The sequence below is a fragment of the Coturnix japonica genome, chromosome 1, assembly GCF_001577835.2.
Source record: "Coturnix japonica isolate 7356 chromosome 1, Coturnix japonica 2.1, whole genome shotgun sequence".
NCBI lineage: Eukaryota > Metazoa > Chordata > Aves > Galliformes > Phasianidae > Coturnix > Coturnix japonica.
The window spans coordinates 32,612,595-32,626,089 of NC_029516.1; the positions used below are offsets into that span (position 1 = coordinate 32,612,595).

The 13,495-nt window shown below is 41.1% G+C and overlaps 1 protein-coding gene across 3 annotated transcripts in view; it reads right to left on the bottom strand.

Moving 5' to 3' along the window:
- PTPRR (protein tyrosine phosphatase receptor type R) overlaps nt 1-13,495 on the bottom strand; it is a 139,004-nt gene that overhangs the window by 57,565 nt on the left and 67,944 nt on the right. For 2 of the 3 annotated variants that reach the window (XM_015855940.2, XM_032443543.1), the window contains 3 exons: nt 9,144-9,257; nt 6,560-6,715; nt 311-421 (listed from right to left, as the gene is read on the bottom strand). In XM_015855940.2, coding sequence (XP_015711426.1) covers nt 311-421; nt 6,560-6,715; nt 9,144-9,257 — 381 coding nt within the window. Of the gene's footprint in view, nt 1-310; nt 422-562; nt 676-6,559; nt 6,716-9,143; nt 9,258-13,495 lie in introns of those variants that run through there. The other variant, XM_015855949.2, reaches the window with a different exon arrangement.

The window sequence follows — 13,495 nt, forward strand, 5'->3', positions numbered from 1 at the left end:
TAAGAAGGCTGAGGAGTCATCATTTAAATCACTCCAGAGTCACCCTGCAGGCTTAGAGAGCATGATTTACTTCTTCAGCTTCCTCCTAGGTACATTCTTCAGCTGGACTAAAAACACTTCAAGAAATGTATTTCTTCAGACTTTGGCTTCACAGCACGATGACAGCTTAGTTTAACAGCTCTGAGGAAACACGTCTCATATAAAGAATGTGACTCTGTCCTCCACGCTGAGAAAAGTATGAAGCAAGGAACAGCAAAAAATAATAATAATTAAAAAAAAAAGAAAGAAAAGGTAAGAAAGCAAAACTTACCATTAAACACGTTACTAGAATAACAAAGATGCTGAGAAATATGACAACCGCGTAAAATCCTTCTTTGCTCCAGATTTTGTCTGCTTCCCGTTGGCCTTGCAAAACATTTTTCTTTATTAAGAAATAAAAAAGAAAGAGGAAGAGAGAAAAAAAAAGTTACGCAGTAGCACAGGCAAATGAAATAGCTCCTGTCAGGCACCAAACCCCATCTCCAGCAGCTGCAACTCATGTTCCTGAGCTGATGGCACTTACTCTGAGCCTCTGCCCCAGCCCAGCACCCTGCCCGTGTGTGGCCCTGGTGCCACGTCAGGTGATCTGAGATCTTCTCTGTAACTGCAGCTCCCACACCAGCAAAGCCTTGCTTTGAGGTTTAAGCTAACGAGGCTGGTGCTCTTCCTTGGAAACTACCTGGCCGACCAGGGGAAAGGGCAGAGCTTCAGCGTGGGCTGAGGAAACAACTCATGATGCCCTTTTCTCCCACCTCTTATCTCCTGCCCCACCGCCCACACGCCAGCCTCTGACCTGTTTGCACTTTACACAGTGACAGCAGGTGACTCGCTGCTCACCCAGGAGCCCAGGCGCCCTGCTGCTGCTGCCTTTACAACAGACACCTGCACGGATGTTACATGCACAGCAAAACTCCCATTACGCTGAAAGTACTTTCAGAATTCTACTAGCAGTAATTCTGAATGCGCCTCCAGTAATCTCATTATCTCTGGGTTCCTGCTGACCCTACACTTCTATGCACACTCAAATTTGAAGAACTCCTGGGGAACTCATGGAGATTATGAAACAATAATAATTGCACAAGCATGTATTTGTGGCTTTACTGTAGTGGCCTGAGCTATTAAATACTCAGAATTTCACTATGTTTCTAAATATATTTGGTAGCAGAAACAGGGTATGTACGCTCTCAGCCCAACTGCAATATGTTATTTACAGGAAAGTATGCTCTCTTTCAGGAACTGGAACCTTCTGCTACTTGGATCCTTGACAGAAGATAAGAAGACATTGCTCTCCTCACCTCCATTCATATTTTTTTCCTCTTCTTTAACTGCACATTCAGTACAGTACTGAGGGAAGAACACATATCTTAAGTCCTGTTTCCACTTGGCATGTTCAAGGTCTGCATGTTTCCCCTTCACTGAAATTCACAGAATGGCTTGCATTGGAAGGGACCTTAAAGAATATCAAGCTCAAACCCCCTGCTGTGGGCAGGGCTGCCACCCACCAGATTAGGCTGCCCATGGCCCCATTCAACCTGGCCTTGAAATCCCCCAATGGTTTTAATTATAGTTTTTGTTAACTAATGAGCTTCCTTCTCTTGGCATGCTGGCCCTCCTTCCTCCCAGGGACACTATGCTGGGGCTGAGTTGCCCTGTTCCCACATAGGGAAGAGTTTGTTCAGGGATGACTGGCTGCTTGCTGGACCTGCACTACTGAAGGGACCCTTCAGGACTTAGGATAGACAGTTCACTCTTTTGGACATCAACAAATCAAGCAGGATCCTTGGGTTCATGAGTTCCCCAAATTCAGCTCTGCCCTGATGCAACTGGACTCATCTGGTAAGGCTTGCTGAGAAGGAGGAGAGAGTGTCCTAGGGAAGAGGGAATGCAAACAAATACTGGGCTGAATGCTGCGCCCCACTGTAATGTACACATTCTCCTTTCAGTGCAGATTTGTGGCCTGCTCATTTTAAAAACTGGCAGGATAATGCTAATGCAGGAAATTCAGAGATCACACTGTCACAAGATGCAAGTGCAAAGAGAAGTATTGGACAGCATGGTAAATTCACAGAGAATTGCTTGCTAAAAATAAAAATGCATATGTATAAGCAGAACTGGGCTGCTTTCAGCATCATCAGTAGAGAGTTTTTCTCGAAAGTCACAGCACTGGGGATCAGCACAGAAATCCTTTACCTGCTGAGGTACAGAAACAGAACTGTAATGGATAAAGTATTTCAATTAACCAAGATTCATTAGTGTCACTAATCTCCTGGTCTAACTGAGCAGCCTTCAGGAGAGCAGAATCCTTCCTTCAGCTGCTCCCCAGTGACAGAAGAGGCAGTGACCTCCAGCAACTGAGTCATTTCACTTCCATGATAAGAAATTGCTTTCTGAAATGTTAAGTCAGAACTTTGCTCTTGGGCCTGAGAGATCTGATAAGAGGGACAGCAGTTGCCACACGCACTGCAAATTGCTAACACCCAGGAAACAAGCTCACAGGACAGCTAAGTGCTGAGGGAAAAGCAAAAGAGAAGATAGGAAGAAAAGCTCAAGCTGAGCAACCAAAAGGCACAACTGGTAAAGGCACAAGGAATACAAGAGCACAGGGGAGCACCAGTGGCATAGGCCCTATCTGGTTCCAAATCAAGCCTGGCTACAGGGAGGATGGACACCATGTTCACTATCATGTCCATAATCCTTACTGTCTGACTCCATTCCATAAGCAGTCTCCACAGTCAGGTGAATGATTTAGGCAGAATTAGCCTGGTTCATAACTCAACACATAAGGTGGGGAAAAAAGCATTTTGTATTCTAGACAGTCCATACCTAGCAGGTTATTTCTACAAACAAGTGAAATGGGCAGCCAGCAAGAGAGACACCAGCCTGAAGCAATCACTGCAAAATCAGGAACTGAAAGATCCTGTCAAGATTTCAGGAGCTGCCAAGAAAGTTAATCCTTCTCTGGAAAAAAAGGTGAATGCTTAACTTGGGTCATTTAACCTCAACTACTTCCTTAGGCTGAAACAGGAATGAAAGACTGGCACATCACAGTTCAGACACCAGAGGAAAGGTTCTGTAGAGCTGGAGATCAAATTTAAGATCATATAGGGTTCACCGAAGTTCATACTGGGTTGCTTTAATTTTTCGGCTATTTTAACTGTGTTAACTAAGGAAGGTTTAGGAAAGACTGCTGAGAAATCACTTCCCTACAGAGAAACTACACAGGAACACCAGTGACCTCTTTGAACTCTTACCATGCCCTATGACGAAGCCTCCTCAAACACTCCAGCTGTGCTGTACTAAGCTATTGCCAAGGTCACCTTTCAGTTTCATGATGATTCTCTCCATTTCTGCATTCAGCCCTTACACGTGTGTGCGATGAAGTGTGATTTCATGGAAAAGCTGTCAGCCTGCAGGGCTCTCCTCTGTTTGCCAGTCAACTCACTGACTTATGGCTTCTGTATGCTTTAAAGTGCATGACTGCTTCCTTTGATTTCTTCTCAAGCAGCAGTTAATATCACACACTTCAAAAGCAAACAATAGAAGCTTGTGGAAGGCTGCCGTAATTGTACATTTTGGGATTGCATAATTTTGGAATACATTCTTTCATGGAGATTTCTCCTTAGTCTACAACTCCCAGCTAGCAGTTAGTTGATCTCCGACAACACAGTAAAACTTACTTTACAGACCATTAACTTCAGTTATTCCTTCATCCAAAACCACTTCAAAGTTCTATTCTACTAAGCTCTGAAATTAAATAGTATTTTCTTTCTATTCTCTCAACACAATTTTAAGGCATTGGGATTCTCAGAATGTAATGACACAGACTGCATAGGTGTTTGGATTTAGTCCCATCGAGAAGCACCAGTTCAGCAGCAACTTGTTTTAAGGAAGTGTGCTCACTGCCCTCTGACACCACGGATCAGAATACAGCCCTAAATTCCACTTCAGATACAAACTTTATACCATAATAAAAGAATAAATGCTGCAGCTACAATAGGCCATTGGAAAAGAAGTGACATTGGCTTGGATCCCTGAAATGGCACTGACTCTCTTAAATTAAACTTTCATGTTTCCACAGGATCGCAGAATGACCCAGGTTGGAAGGGACCTCAAGGATCATGTAGTTCCAACCCCCCTGCCTGGCAGGGCCACCAAACATACACCTTTACTAGATCAGGTTGCCCAGGGCCCCGTCCAACCTGGTCTTGAACACCTCCAAGGACGGGGCATCCACAACCTCCCTGGGCAGCCTACACTTTCCCATTCTACAGCAGGCAGCAAAGGATTCCGGTGGCTCCTACAGCAAAAACATACAGGAAATCTCTTCTAACAGCTGCATAAGAAACTATGCAAATTTTGAGAAAAGTGATGTAACTGAAAAGAAATCCATCAGTGATTAATGCATCAGTCAATTTGAATTTGCTAATGACTACCAGAACAAATGGAAATACAGTTTCAGGCACCTACATCCACTGAGAATTTTGCTGTTCATGTTATCACATGGGCTGACACTTTAGGAAAGTGCTTCAGTTCTCCACCCCAGTTTTCCTACCACATCTTAGTAAAGTTTCTTCTTTCTGCCACCACTGGCTCACTGCAAGTAGGAGTCTAGTTCACACTAAGCTCTGTTAGGAAGGGACAACTGAGCAAAGACAAGACAGGTACCTCAGAGATGGGCTGAGCTGCCTGCTGAGCGTATCTGGACTACTACAACTAATACTGGAGAAGAATTCCAGTCCTAAAACTTCCGAACCACCATCTAGAAAGAGGAGGGTCATACTTCCTTTCTGCACAAATACATTGCTAATGCACACGTAATACTGGTTGGGAAGAATTCAGAAATGTTGGTGGATGACTACAATTCATTCACTCATGATTTAGTTAGGGCTGATAGCTGAGTGAAAAATAAATAAATGGTTAGTGGTTGAGCTGAGTAGTTGATTAGTTGCTTTTCAGCTGCTGCTCTCTGTTGAGTCTTACACATGCAAACAGATTACCAAGATTGAAAAGGAATAATAGGGTAAACAACAACATAAAACTGCAAGATTTTTGCAGGAGCAGGGTTTTATCTGTACAATCTGCATGCAGCTGAAATATTAAAGCCTTTTGTTTCTCCAGCAGTATTAGAAAGAGAGAGGGAAGTAGAGTTTGCTTCATTTATAGAATGAAACAGAACTTTCATAGAACTTTCATTCTAATCATCCTTTTCTATAAGATAACCTCTGGTTTTCTACACTTAGTTTCAGAGATAAATGGCAAATACCTGAGAACCACAGACTACTGTTCAACATAGATGGGATTTTGATTTCAGCGCTTTATTTTGTTTTCCCCAGCATTTTTTCATAGTTTGATGATATTTCTCCATTCATCTATTATTCATAGATGTTCTTGTCCCATATCTACCTGAAGTGTTATTTGTAACTTAAGTACACAACCGTCACTCTTATATGTCTCAGTAGCAAAAGATATTATAAACTAAAGCGAGCCTAGCCTAGGTTGCACGTGGGTAATAAAAAGGCCTCATTTGACTTTCAGACAGCATCGCTTGGCTTCATTTTTTAATTTTTTTTTTTTTCCTTAGAACACCTAAAACCTGTGAATTGCTTCATTTTCATAGTGTCAGGTTGCTATAGGTCATGTAAAATTGCACTGAACTGACACTGCTTTTATGCTGCCTTTTTCATACTGAAAATGTCCTCAAGATTCTTAAACAGGCTTAGAACCCCTAAAATGACACAATCATTTCCAATCAGCAGAAAAACAGGTGAATATAACAGCTAGTACTAGCTCAACACTGGCTCAAGTATTGATTCAGACCTAGAAAAACATGAGCTTACAGAATTGCAGGGTTTAGAAGAGACCTCAAGAGATCATCAAGCCCAAATCCCTTGCTAAAGCAGGTACCCTACAATAGGTTAGAAGGAATAGAATAGAAGGAGACTCCACAATATTTCTTGGCAATTTGTTCCAGTGCTCCATCACCCTTACCATATAGAAGTTCTTCATGTTAGTCTGGAACTTTCTATATTCAAGGTTTAGGCCATTACTCCTTGACCTATTGCAAACACCACTGAGAAGAGCCTGGCCTCATCCATTTGTCTCCCACCTCCCTTTAGATACTTATAAATGTTTATCAGATTTCCCCACTCAGTCTTCCTCAGGCTGAACAGACCCAGGTTACTCAGCCTTTCCTCACAAGGGAGATGTTCCAGGCCCTTAATAATTTCTGTGGCTTTTCACTGTGTCCAGTTCTGGACTCAGTAGTCCAAACATAGCCTGACCAGGGCAAAGTAGAGGGGGAGGATCACCTCCTTGTACCTGCTGGCCACATTCTTTTACTTAAGAAGTAATTTTAAAGTAACTTAGCAGGACTAGCTGTGTAATTCTTGTACAGTAGTAATGCCATCTTAGTTGGTACGTTCCCAGCCTTGTTCATGAGAACCGTCAGCCTAAGAACTACTGTGGCTCTAAGATCTACCAAATCTGTAACAAACTACAGGTTAGAAAGGTGATAACCAACCTCAGGGGAGACCTCTGTTATTCCAAACTGTGATAAACTCTGATGCAAAATGTTGATATTAAGTGAACGCAGAACTTCTTCAGATGGGAGTGCATCAGAAATTCCTGGCTTTCTGTTCAAGGGAGACACAAACAGTTCCACACAGTTCTTTCTGCCCTAGAAAAAATAATAATGATAATAATAATTAGTATAATAAAAATATTAAAAAAGAGAACCATAGGAAGGGTCTGAGACTAGATAATCTCTTCTGCATTCAGATTTTAACTATATCTCCAGAAATGAAAGCATGGAATAGAAAGACTGCATCCAGCTCTGTGAGGAAAGCACACACATTCCCTGGCTCCTTAAATTCCATCACAGTGTGCAGGAAAATGCAAATTCTATATATGACCAAATGTGCTTTGTCTCATTTACTGCTGACAAGGCCTTAAAACCACTGAACAAGACAGGTCAGTGAAACAAGGGAAGGAGCCATAGATGGGGACAAGGGCAAAGACCCAGGAAGTATTTTAACTGATGGTTCTGATCCCTGCTGAAGGGCAGCTCTGTTTTGGGTGCTAGACCTTAAACAAGAATGCTTAATATAATGCCATAGCATTCTGGTGTTGCGTTCTAATCCCACGTATACGTGTTGTGAATACACACTATAACAAACTACTAAGTATTTTCAGTAGACTGCAGTGTAACTTCCTAGGAGAACACAGTGAAATGAAAGGATGCTTAAAAAGTAAGCTAGACATACCAGCTTCCCCCCTCCATTAATGCGCACCCTGATTTTGTTGTTGTCGTTCTGGCAGTGCAAATGGTGCTATGTTAGAGATGTCAGGGTCAATGACTGCAGCAGAGCATCAAAAGGAGAGATTGCCAGAGAGTTCCTCTGCTTGGTTGTGATGGTCTGAGACTAGTGTTGATGTCCACAAAGGATGTGTGAACCCAACTTGAGTGCTTACCTCACTTCAGTCATTTAAATCACTTCCAAAGTCAGTGCAGAGAGTCTGCTTCCCCAGTGAATGACTGAATCCATCCTAAAATAACCAGGCACTCTGTGTTTCTTCAATCACCCTTCTCCACATTGCCTTTGGAGGAAACCTACATCAGCAGCTCAAACTCAACTGATTGAGATGAATTTTGATGTGCCCAGCTTGCTTGCCAGCACTCTGCATGCAAAGATCTGGCTCATGGTAAAAGAATAGGAAGCGAGAATGGTGCCTCCTAAGCTGCGAATTTTTGACTTTCTGCCTGTGATTTTAAAAGCAAATGTGGCAAAAGATTGTGTTCTTCCTACATCAAAAAAAGACAGTAACTCATAGCAGCATTTTTCAGATGTTGAGAAGACTAATTAATTAACAGTACTTAATATATTCCGAGCTCTGTGCAGGTTCAAAATACTATTACCTCTTCCCTTAGATCAAATGAGAAGAGAAAACAAAAAAACTATCAGCCAGCAGGAAAATGAATAGCACTTTTCTATTGCTTGATTAGATAATAGCCACAGAGCAGAGCAAGAAGTCAACTAAGGGATTAGGTGTGTAGAAATATGTACCTCAAACTGCAACATTCCTTATGTAGTTTTGGTTTTCTCTGAATACATCTTTCATTTGAGTTAATACAAGGGACAAAGGAGAATCAGCATCACTTGTCAGGAATGAGCGTCATTCTGGCAAACATGAAAAGAGCTGCTTTGCATTCCCGTTCATCTTCTCTGCTATACATCTTGTGTGATCCTTTATCCCAGAGAAATTATTTGAAGGAGTTTTATAGTCCTTTTTGATGTATACAATCCTATCAAGCTATCAAGGCAGGCAATACTTTTATGTTGAACCTGTCAGCTTTCTTCCCTAATGTTGACTTGTAGGTAGAATAATTCTTTTTTTTTTCCAGTGCAACATGAATTGAATGCTAGCAACACACACATGGCACTGTTTTTTCTTTGTTTGCTTCATGGCTTCACTCTCAAAAAATAAATAAAAGTACAACAGCATTAAGAATGTAAGCTCTCAACCATCCACAAAAAAACATACAGGGAAAATTGTTTTTTAAAACATCTTCACTGTAGGAAGGAAATTTCTTCTACAAAAATGATGTGTTAGCATTAAGTGAGTATAGGCTGCTATTTCTAAGTAGTAAGTAATGAATATTAATATTGTGAGGGGACATTTAATTTACTAATGGACAGTCTGATGGTAAACTGTGAGGAGGCCTTCAAACAGCAGAAGCATGTATCTTTTAGGCAAGATTCAACCTCTGTAAAACAAAAGTGACTTTTGGTGAATGTGATGTAGAACAGCACTGGAATGCAAAGTAAGGGATAAGAAAACTTCTTATGAGTAAGACACAAAAGAGATTTATCTGACTTCATTTTCTCTAGACTGTATCTGAGAATGGTTTCTTTACAAAAGAAAATTTAAATCATTTTGTAATGGAGATCCGTTTTTCTGTAGTGCACTCCTGGAAAAAAAAAAATCCATCAGAAAAATAAGTGTCTTTCTGTCTTTATTGAAGTTCCCCATGATGTCATGATAATAAATAAGAGAATTCTAAATCACCAGGTAAATGTTATTGTACGTGGCCTTTTGCTACTTACAATGAGTCTGTTGATGTGAACTTGCTGAGGTAGCAGTCCCAGCGCTGCAGCCACTCCTTGGCGAAATATCCGAAGCAACGTGATATTCAGCTTGTTTATGTCCATTTGCAGTGTCTGAAAAGCAAAACCAGTTCAAATGAACTCCTTGCTCAACACATTCAGTCCTAAACATACCTGATCTCTTGGATGCTTACTACTTGTTTTTTTTTTTTTTTTTTTCTTTTTCCTAGAATGAAAACCAGTGCAATCTACTTGCGTTTCAACAAGGAACAAACCTAAAGGAAAAATGTAAGCATCTTAAACACTGCTTTTAGCAAAGTACTGCCATTTCTCAACAAAATTCAGAATAGATTCCAGACATTTTTGGCTAAATTCCTCAGCCAAGTCACAGTGCTCAAGGTAACTCAATTGCTCCATTGACAATGAAGACACTGAGCAGCAATTTACCTTTAAAGAATGAGATGTTGGATCTACACAACGAAGATTAGCTTTGAATATTTTTCTTAAGAGTTTCTCCCTGCAGGTAAAGAGTGGATCATACACAGTGAAATTACACACCTTATATTTTGATTATCAATTTCTGAGATCAAACAAAACAAACAAACAAACCGAAAGCACTCTGGATACATTCCACATGATTGAATTTCCCAAACTTCATCATCTCAGGCAGAGCAGGCTATTAATTCTTAGCTGAGATGAACCAAGGCAATGAAACATTTTCTGTGTCAGAACTACCACAAAATTTAAATATTTCCTCAGGTTCAAATCCTTCCTGTGAAGTCAATGGAATTTTACCCAGGAAATAATTAAGCTTCAGATCTTTTTCCCAGAAGACCCAGATACATCTGCACAGATGACATATGGCGGCCAACGCTCCCATGTGGCACTCAGGGGACCCTTTCTTGGCTTCCATGTCCCACTTGTGGACAATACACAGTGGAGATGAGAGGGGAGGAAATGTGTTGGATGGTCTCAGGTGCCCTACAGCATTTCTGGCAGGGCACTGGCTCAGGAACTTATCAGTTTCTGACTGAGCCAGTTGACTTGAGCTTAGAAAAATGATTTATTTTAACATTCCTCTTAAAACTACAGGGCAGTTTACTGCTCTGAGGAGCCAAGCAAGGATTTCTCCTTCCTAACCAGAGCGGCATAAAAAGAATTAAATATCCATAGGTCAGACACTACATCATGAACATGGCTATAAGCAGAAAGAAATATCACTTCACTCAGAAAACAACAACAACAACAAAAACCAAACCAAAACAAAAAAAACCAACCCCAAACTATGCATTTTGACTGCTGTTATTTGAGTGTTTATAATTTATAACATACAACTGAAAATAAGCAGCTTTTTTCTTCCACTATCAATTTGATCTTTGCATTGGTATTGTTTATTTTTATTTTAATCACTTTTCTTTTTTTTTTCTCCTTACACTAATGGGATCGTCAGGTCTTGATATATCAGCTAAGAATCATAGAATTACTCAGGTTGGAAAAGACCTCAAAGATCATCAAGTCCAACCTCAGCCTAACCATAGTACCCTAACTCTAACAACTCTGCTAAATCATATGTCTGAGCACCATGGCTTTTAAACACACCCAGAGGCCACCAACTCACCAAACACACCCACTCAACCACCTCCCTGGGGAGCCTATTCCAGTGTTTAACTACCCTTTCTGTAAAGAAGTGTTTCCTAACGTCCAACCTAAACTTACCTTGGTGCAACTTGAGGCCATTTCTCCTCATCCTGTCACCAGTGAGAAGAGACTTGCCCCGCTCTCACTGTAAGCACCTTTCAGATACTGGAAGAGAGTGATAAGGTCTCCCCTCAGCCTCCTTTTCCCTAAACTAAACAGCCTCTCCCCGTAGGGCTGATTTTTCAAGCCCTTCACAAGCCTCATTAAGATCTGCTCTCAGCATACTCATGTGCTTTAATTTAACTGGAAGAACTATAGCAGTCCTCACTTTCAATGACCCATTCTACCTTGGCATTTTCAAAACAGTCTCCTTGTTTCTTCCTGAATTAGACCATCTTGAGTGGCTACAAAACTTCTCCAGCTTTGTCACTTAAACATAGGAATATTAAGAGTGGAGACAGACCTTCACCAGGTCTGACCATTGCTTCTGCTGATGGGTGCTATGAAGCTGTCTCCACATAGAAAGCTGACAGCCCAAGGGGCCTGGGATAAACATGATGGGGAGCTAATGTTGAGACAGGGGGCTGTTGTGTGAATAACTAGACATCCATTAGGATGGAATAATGAGGGAGAAAACACTTGTCTGAGCCAATGACCCTGAGTTACAGGGGTGATGCCACCTGTTGTTACTGAACAAAACTAGAAAGGGTAAAATAAATACATTTACTTAAGTATGTGTAGACATTAGATACCATTAACTGAGATGCTGTTACACAGCACATTATGCGCTCACCGACAAAGACATAGAAATGAAACATCTAGAAAAATATCCAGTTTCAGATGAAAGATACTAAAGAAGCTGAAAGAAGGTAATGTCCACCTAATAAATTTAACATACTGGGATTGCAGCCCATCTTATCCAGGGACAATAAAATGCAGTGAAACTCCATTATCTTCAGGAGAGTCCCATTTCATTCTACCCAGCCTGAATTTGGTGCTATTTGCCTTGCTATTTGTTGAAGGAATTCTCTTCTTAATTGCTGATGCTGCTGTGAAGTTTAGTTTCTTGGCAATGACAGTGAAAAGTAGGTAAGAGGAACACAGACTGCCCTTTTCCACATCAGGCAGCACAGGGGAACGCATTTGTCTCAGTTTGTCAGGAAGAAGCCTAACAATCCAGAACATGCTGCTTTGGGAATGGGATTTCTAACAGAACCAGAGAAAAACAGCCTCCAGAAATGCCAGATAGGATCCTGTGAGCTCCTGCATTACAGCAAGCAGCATATCAGCACTCTGCTCTCTTAGCCTCCTGTTTGTATTGGACTCTTAATAACAGAAGAGGAATGGAATAGACTGGAGACACAAGTTCAGCATCCTGTGGCCAACTTCGGATGCTAATGGAAAATAACAGGAACAAGGCAGGAATACACTCTTTTTCAGATTACAAGAGGGGAAAAAAAACAATACCAAAAATCCTCAAGTCTTACCTATTCCCATCAGTTAAACATTTCTAAAACATTATTAAAATGTTTTGTTTGAGCACAAATTCAGTGACTAAAAAAAATGGAATAAGGTTACTGTGCCATTCTGATGGCATACCTTGATACCGTGTTAACTACAGACCATAAAGATGGGATTAGGATAGAAATTGATACTGGATGAACTGCAAAAGCAGCAGTGCTGGAGAAATAGACAAACAGTGCAAGCCTTCATTAAGAGAATCACGCCTAGAATGAAAACCTGCCCGATCACCTGCAGATTATAACTGCACAAGCAGAACCATTATATATCCCAGTACTGCCTTCAATAACATGTGAAATTAACCACTTTAAAGTAAATGCATAGCAGTAAATAAAGTATAAGCACAGCTATACAAGGCATGCCTTACTGCGGTACTCCAGTTACTTCTTTTGCTTTGGAGAAGCAAGGAACATACATCCCAGTCAGACAGCACCAATCATTTACTCCTGCTCCTCAGCAGTGTTTACTACCTCTTATAGCCCACTCCCCAAGGAGCTCAAGCTTCTGGGTCTGCTACCTCTGGTGGTAGGAGTGACTTGCAGAGCCCAGAGGCAGATGCACCAGAGGACTTAGGTCCCCCAGCAATTACAGATCTGGATATTGCAACTGTAGCAACAGTTTCTAGGTGTATCTGATCTAAGCAAACAAGTAGCTGCCAATGAGAGATTTCTGCTTGTAGTGGAAAAGAGCCCTGGGGGAGGAGGTGGATGGTTGAAGGGGACTGGGATAAAAGTGTCAGGGTTAGGTGGGCTAAAGTCAAGGCTGGGTTAGATTTTCAGAAAAGAAAATACAGCACAGAAAAACACCAAGGACCATCCACAACCAAGATACTACAGGGACTTTTTGATGCTAAAGGAAAAAAAGAAGATATCATGAAAAGGACCAAGCATAACTCAGATTTTAAAATAACTTTTTTTGTGAACTATTACAATAAAAGTTCAGATATGCCTCCCTTTCTTATCTTTTCTTTCTCATCAGTGATGTTTCTGCAATGAGCCTTGGAAACACCATCCCTTTCCATATATTGACTACTCCAGTTTAAAATCCTCCTGACCCCTCAACTACAGGTGCTCTCTCAAACCTCCAGCAAACCTGGAAGCATGGGAATAAACAACAGTTTAAAAACAAACCACCAAATTCTTCAACCTAAACTAATCAATGATTTTACATCCTAGGAAATTTTTAAAGTACTG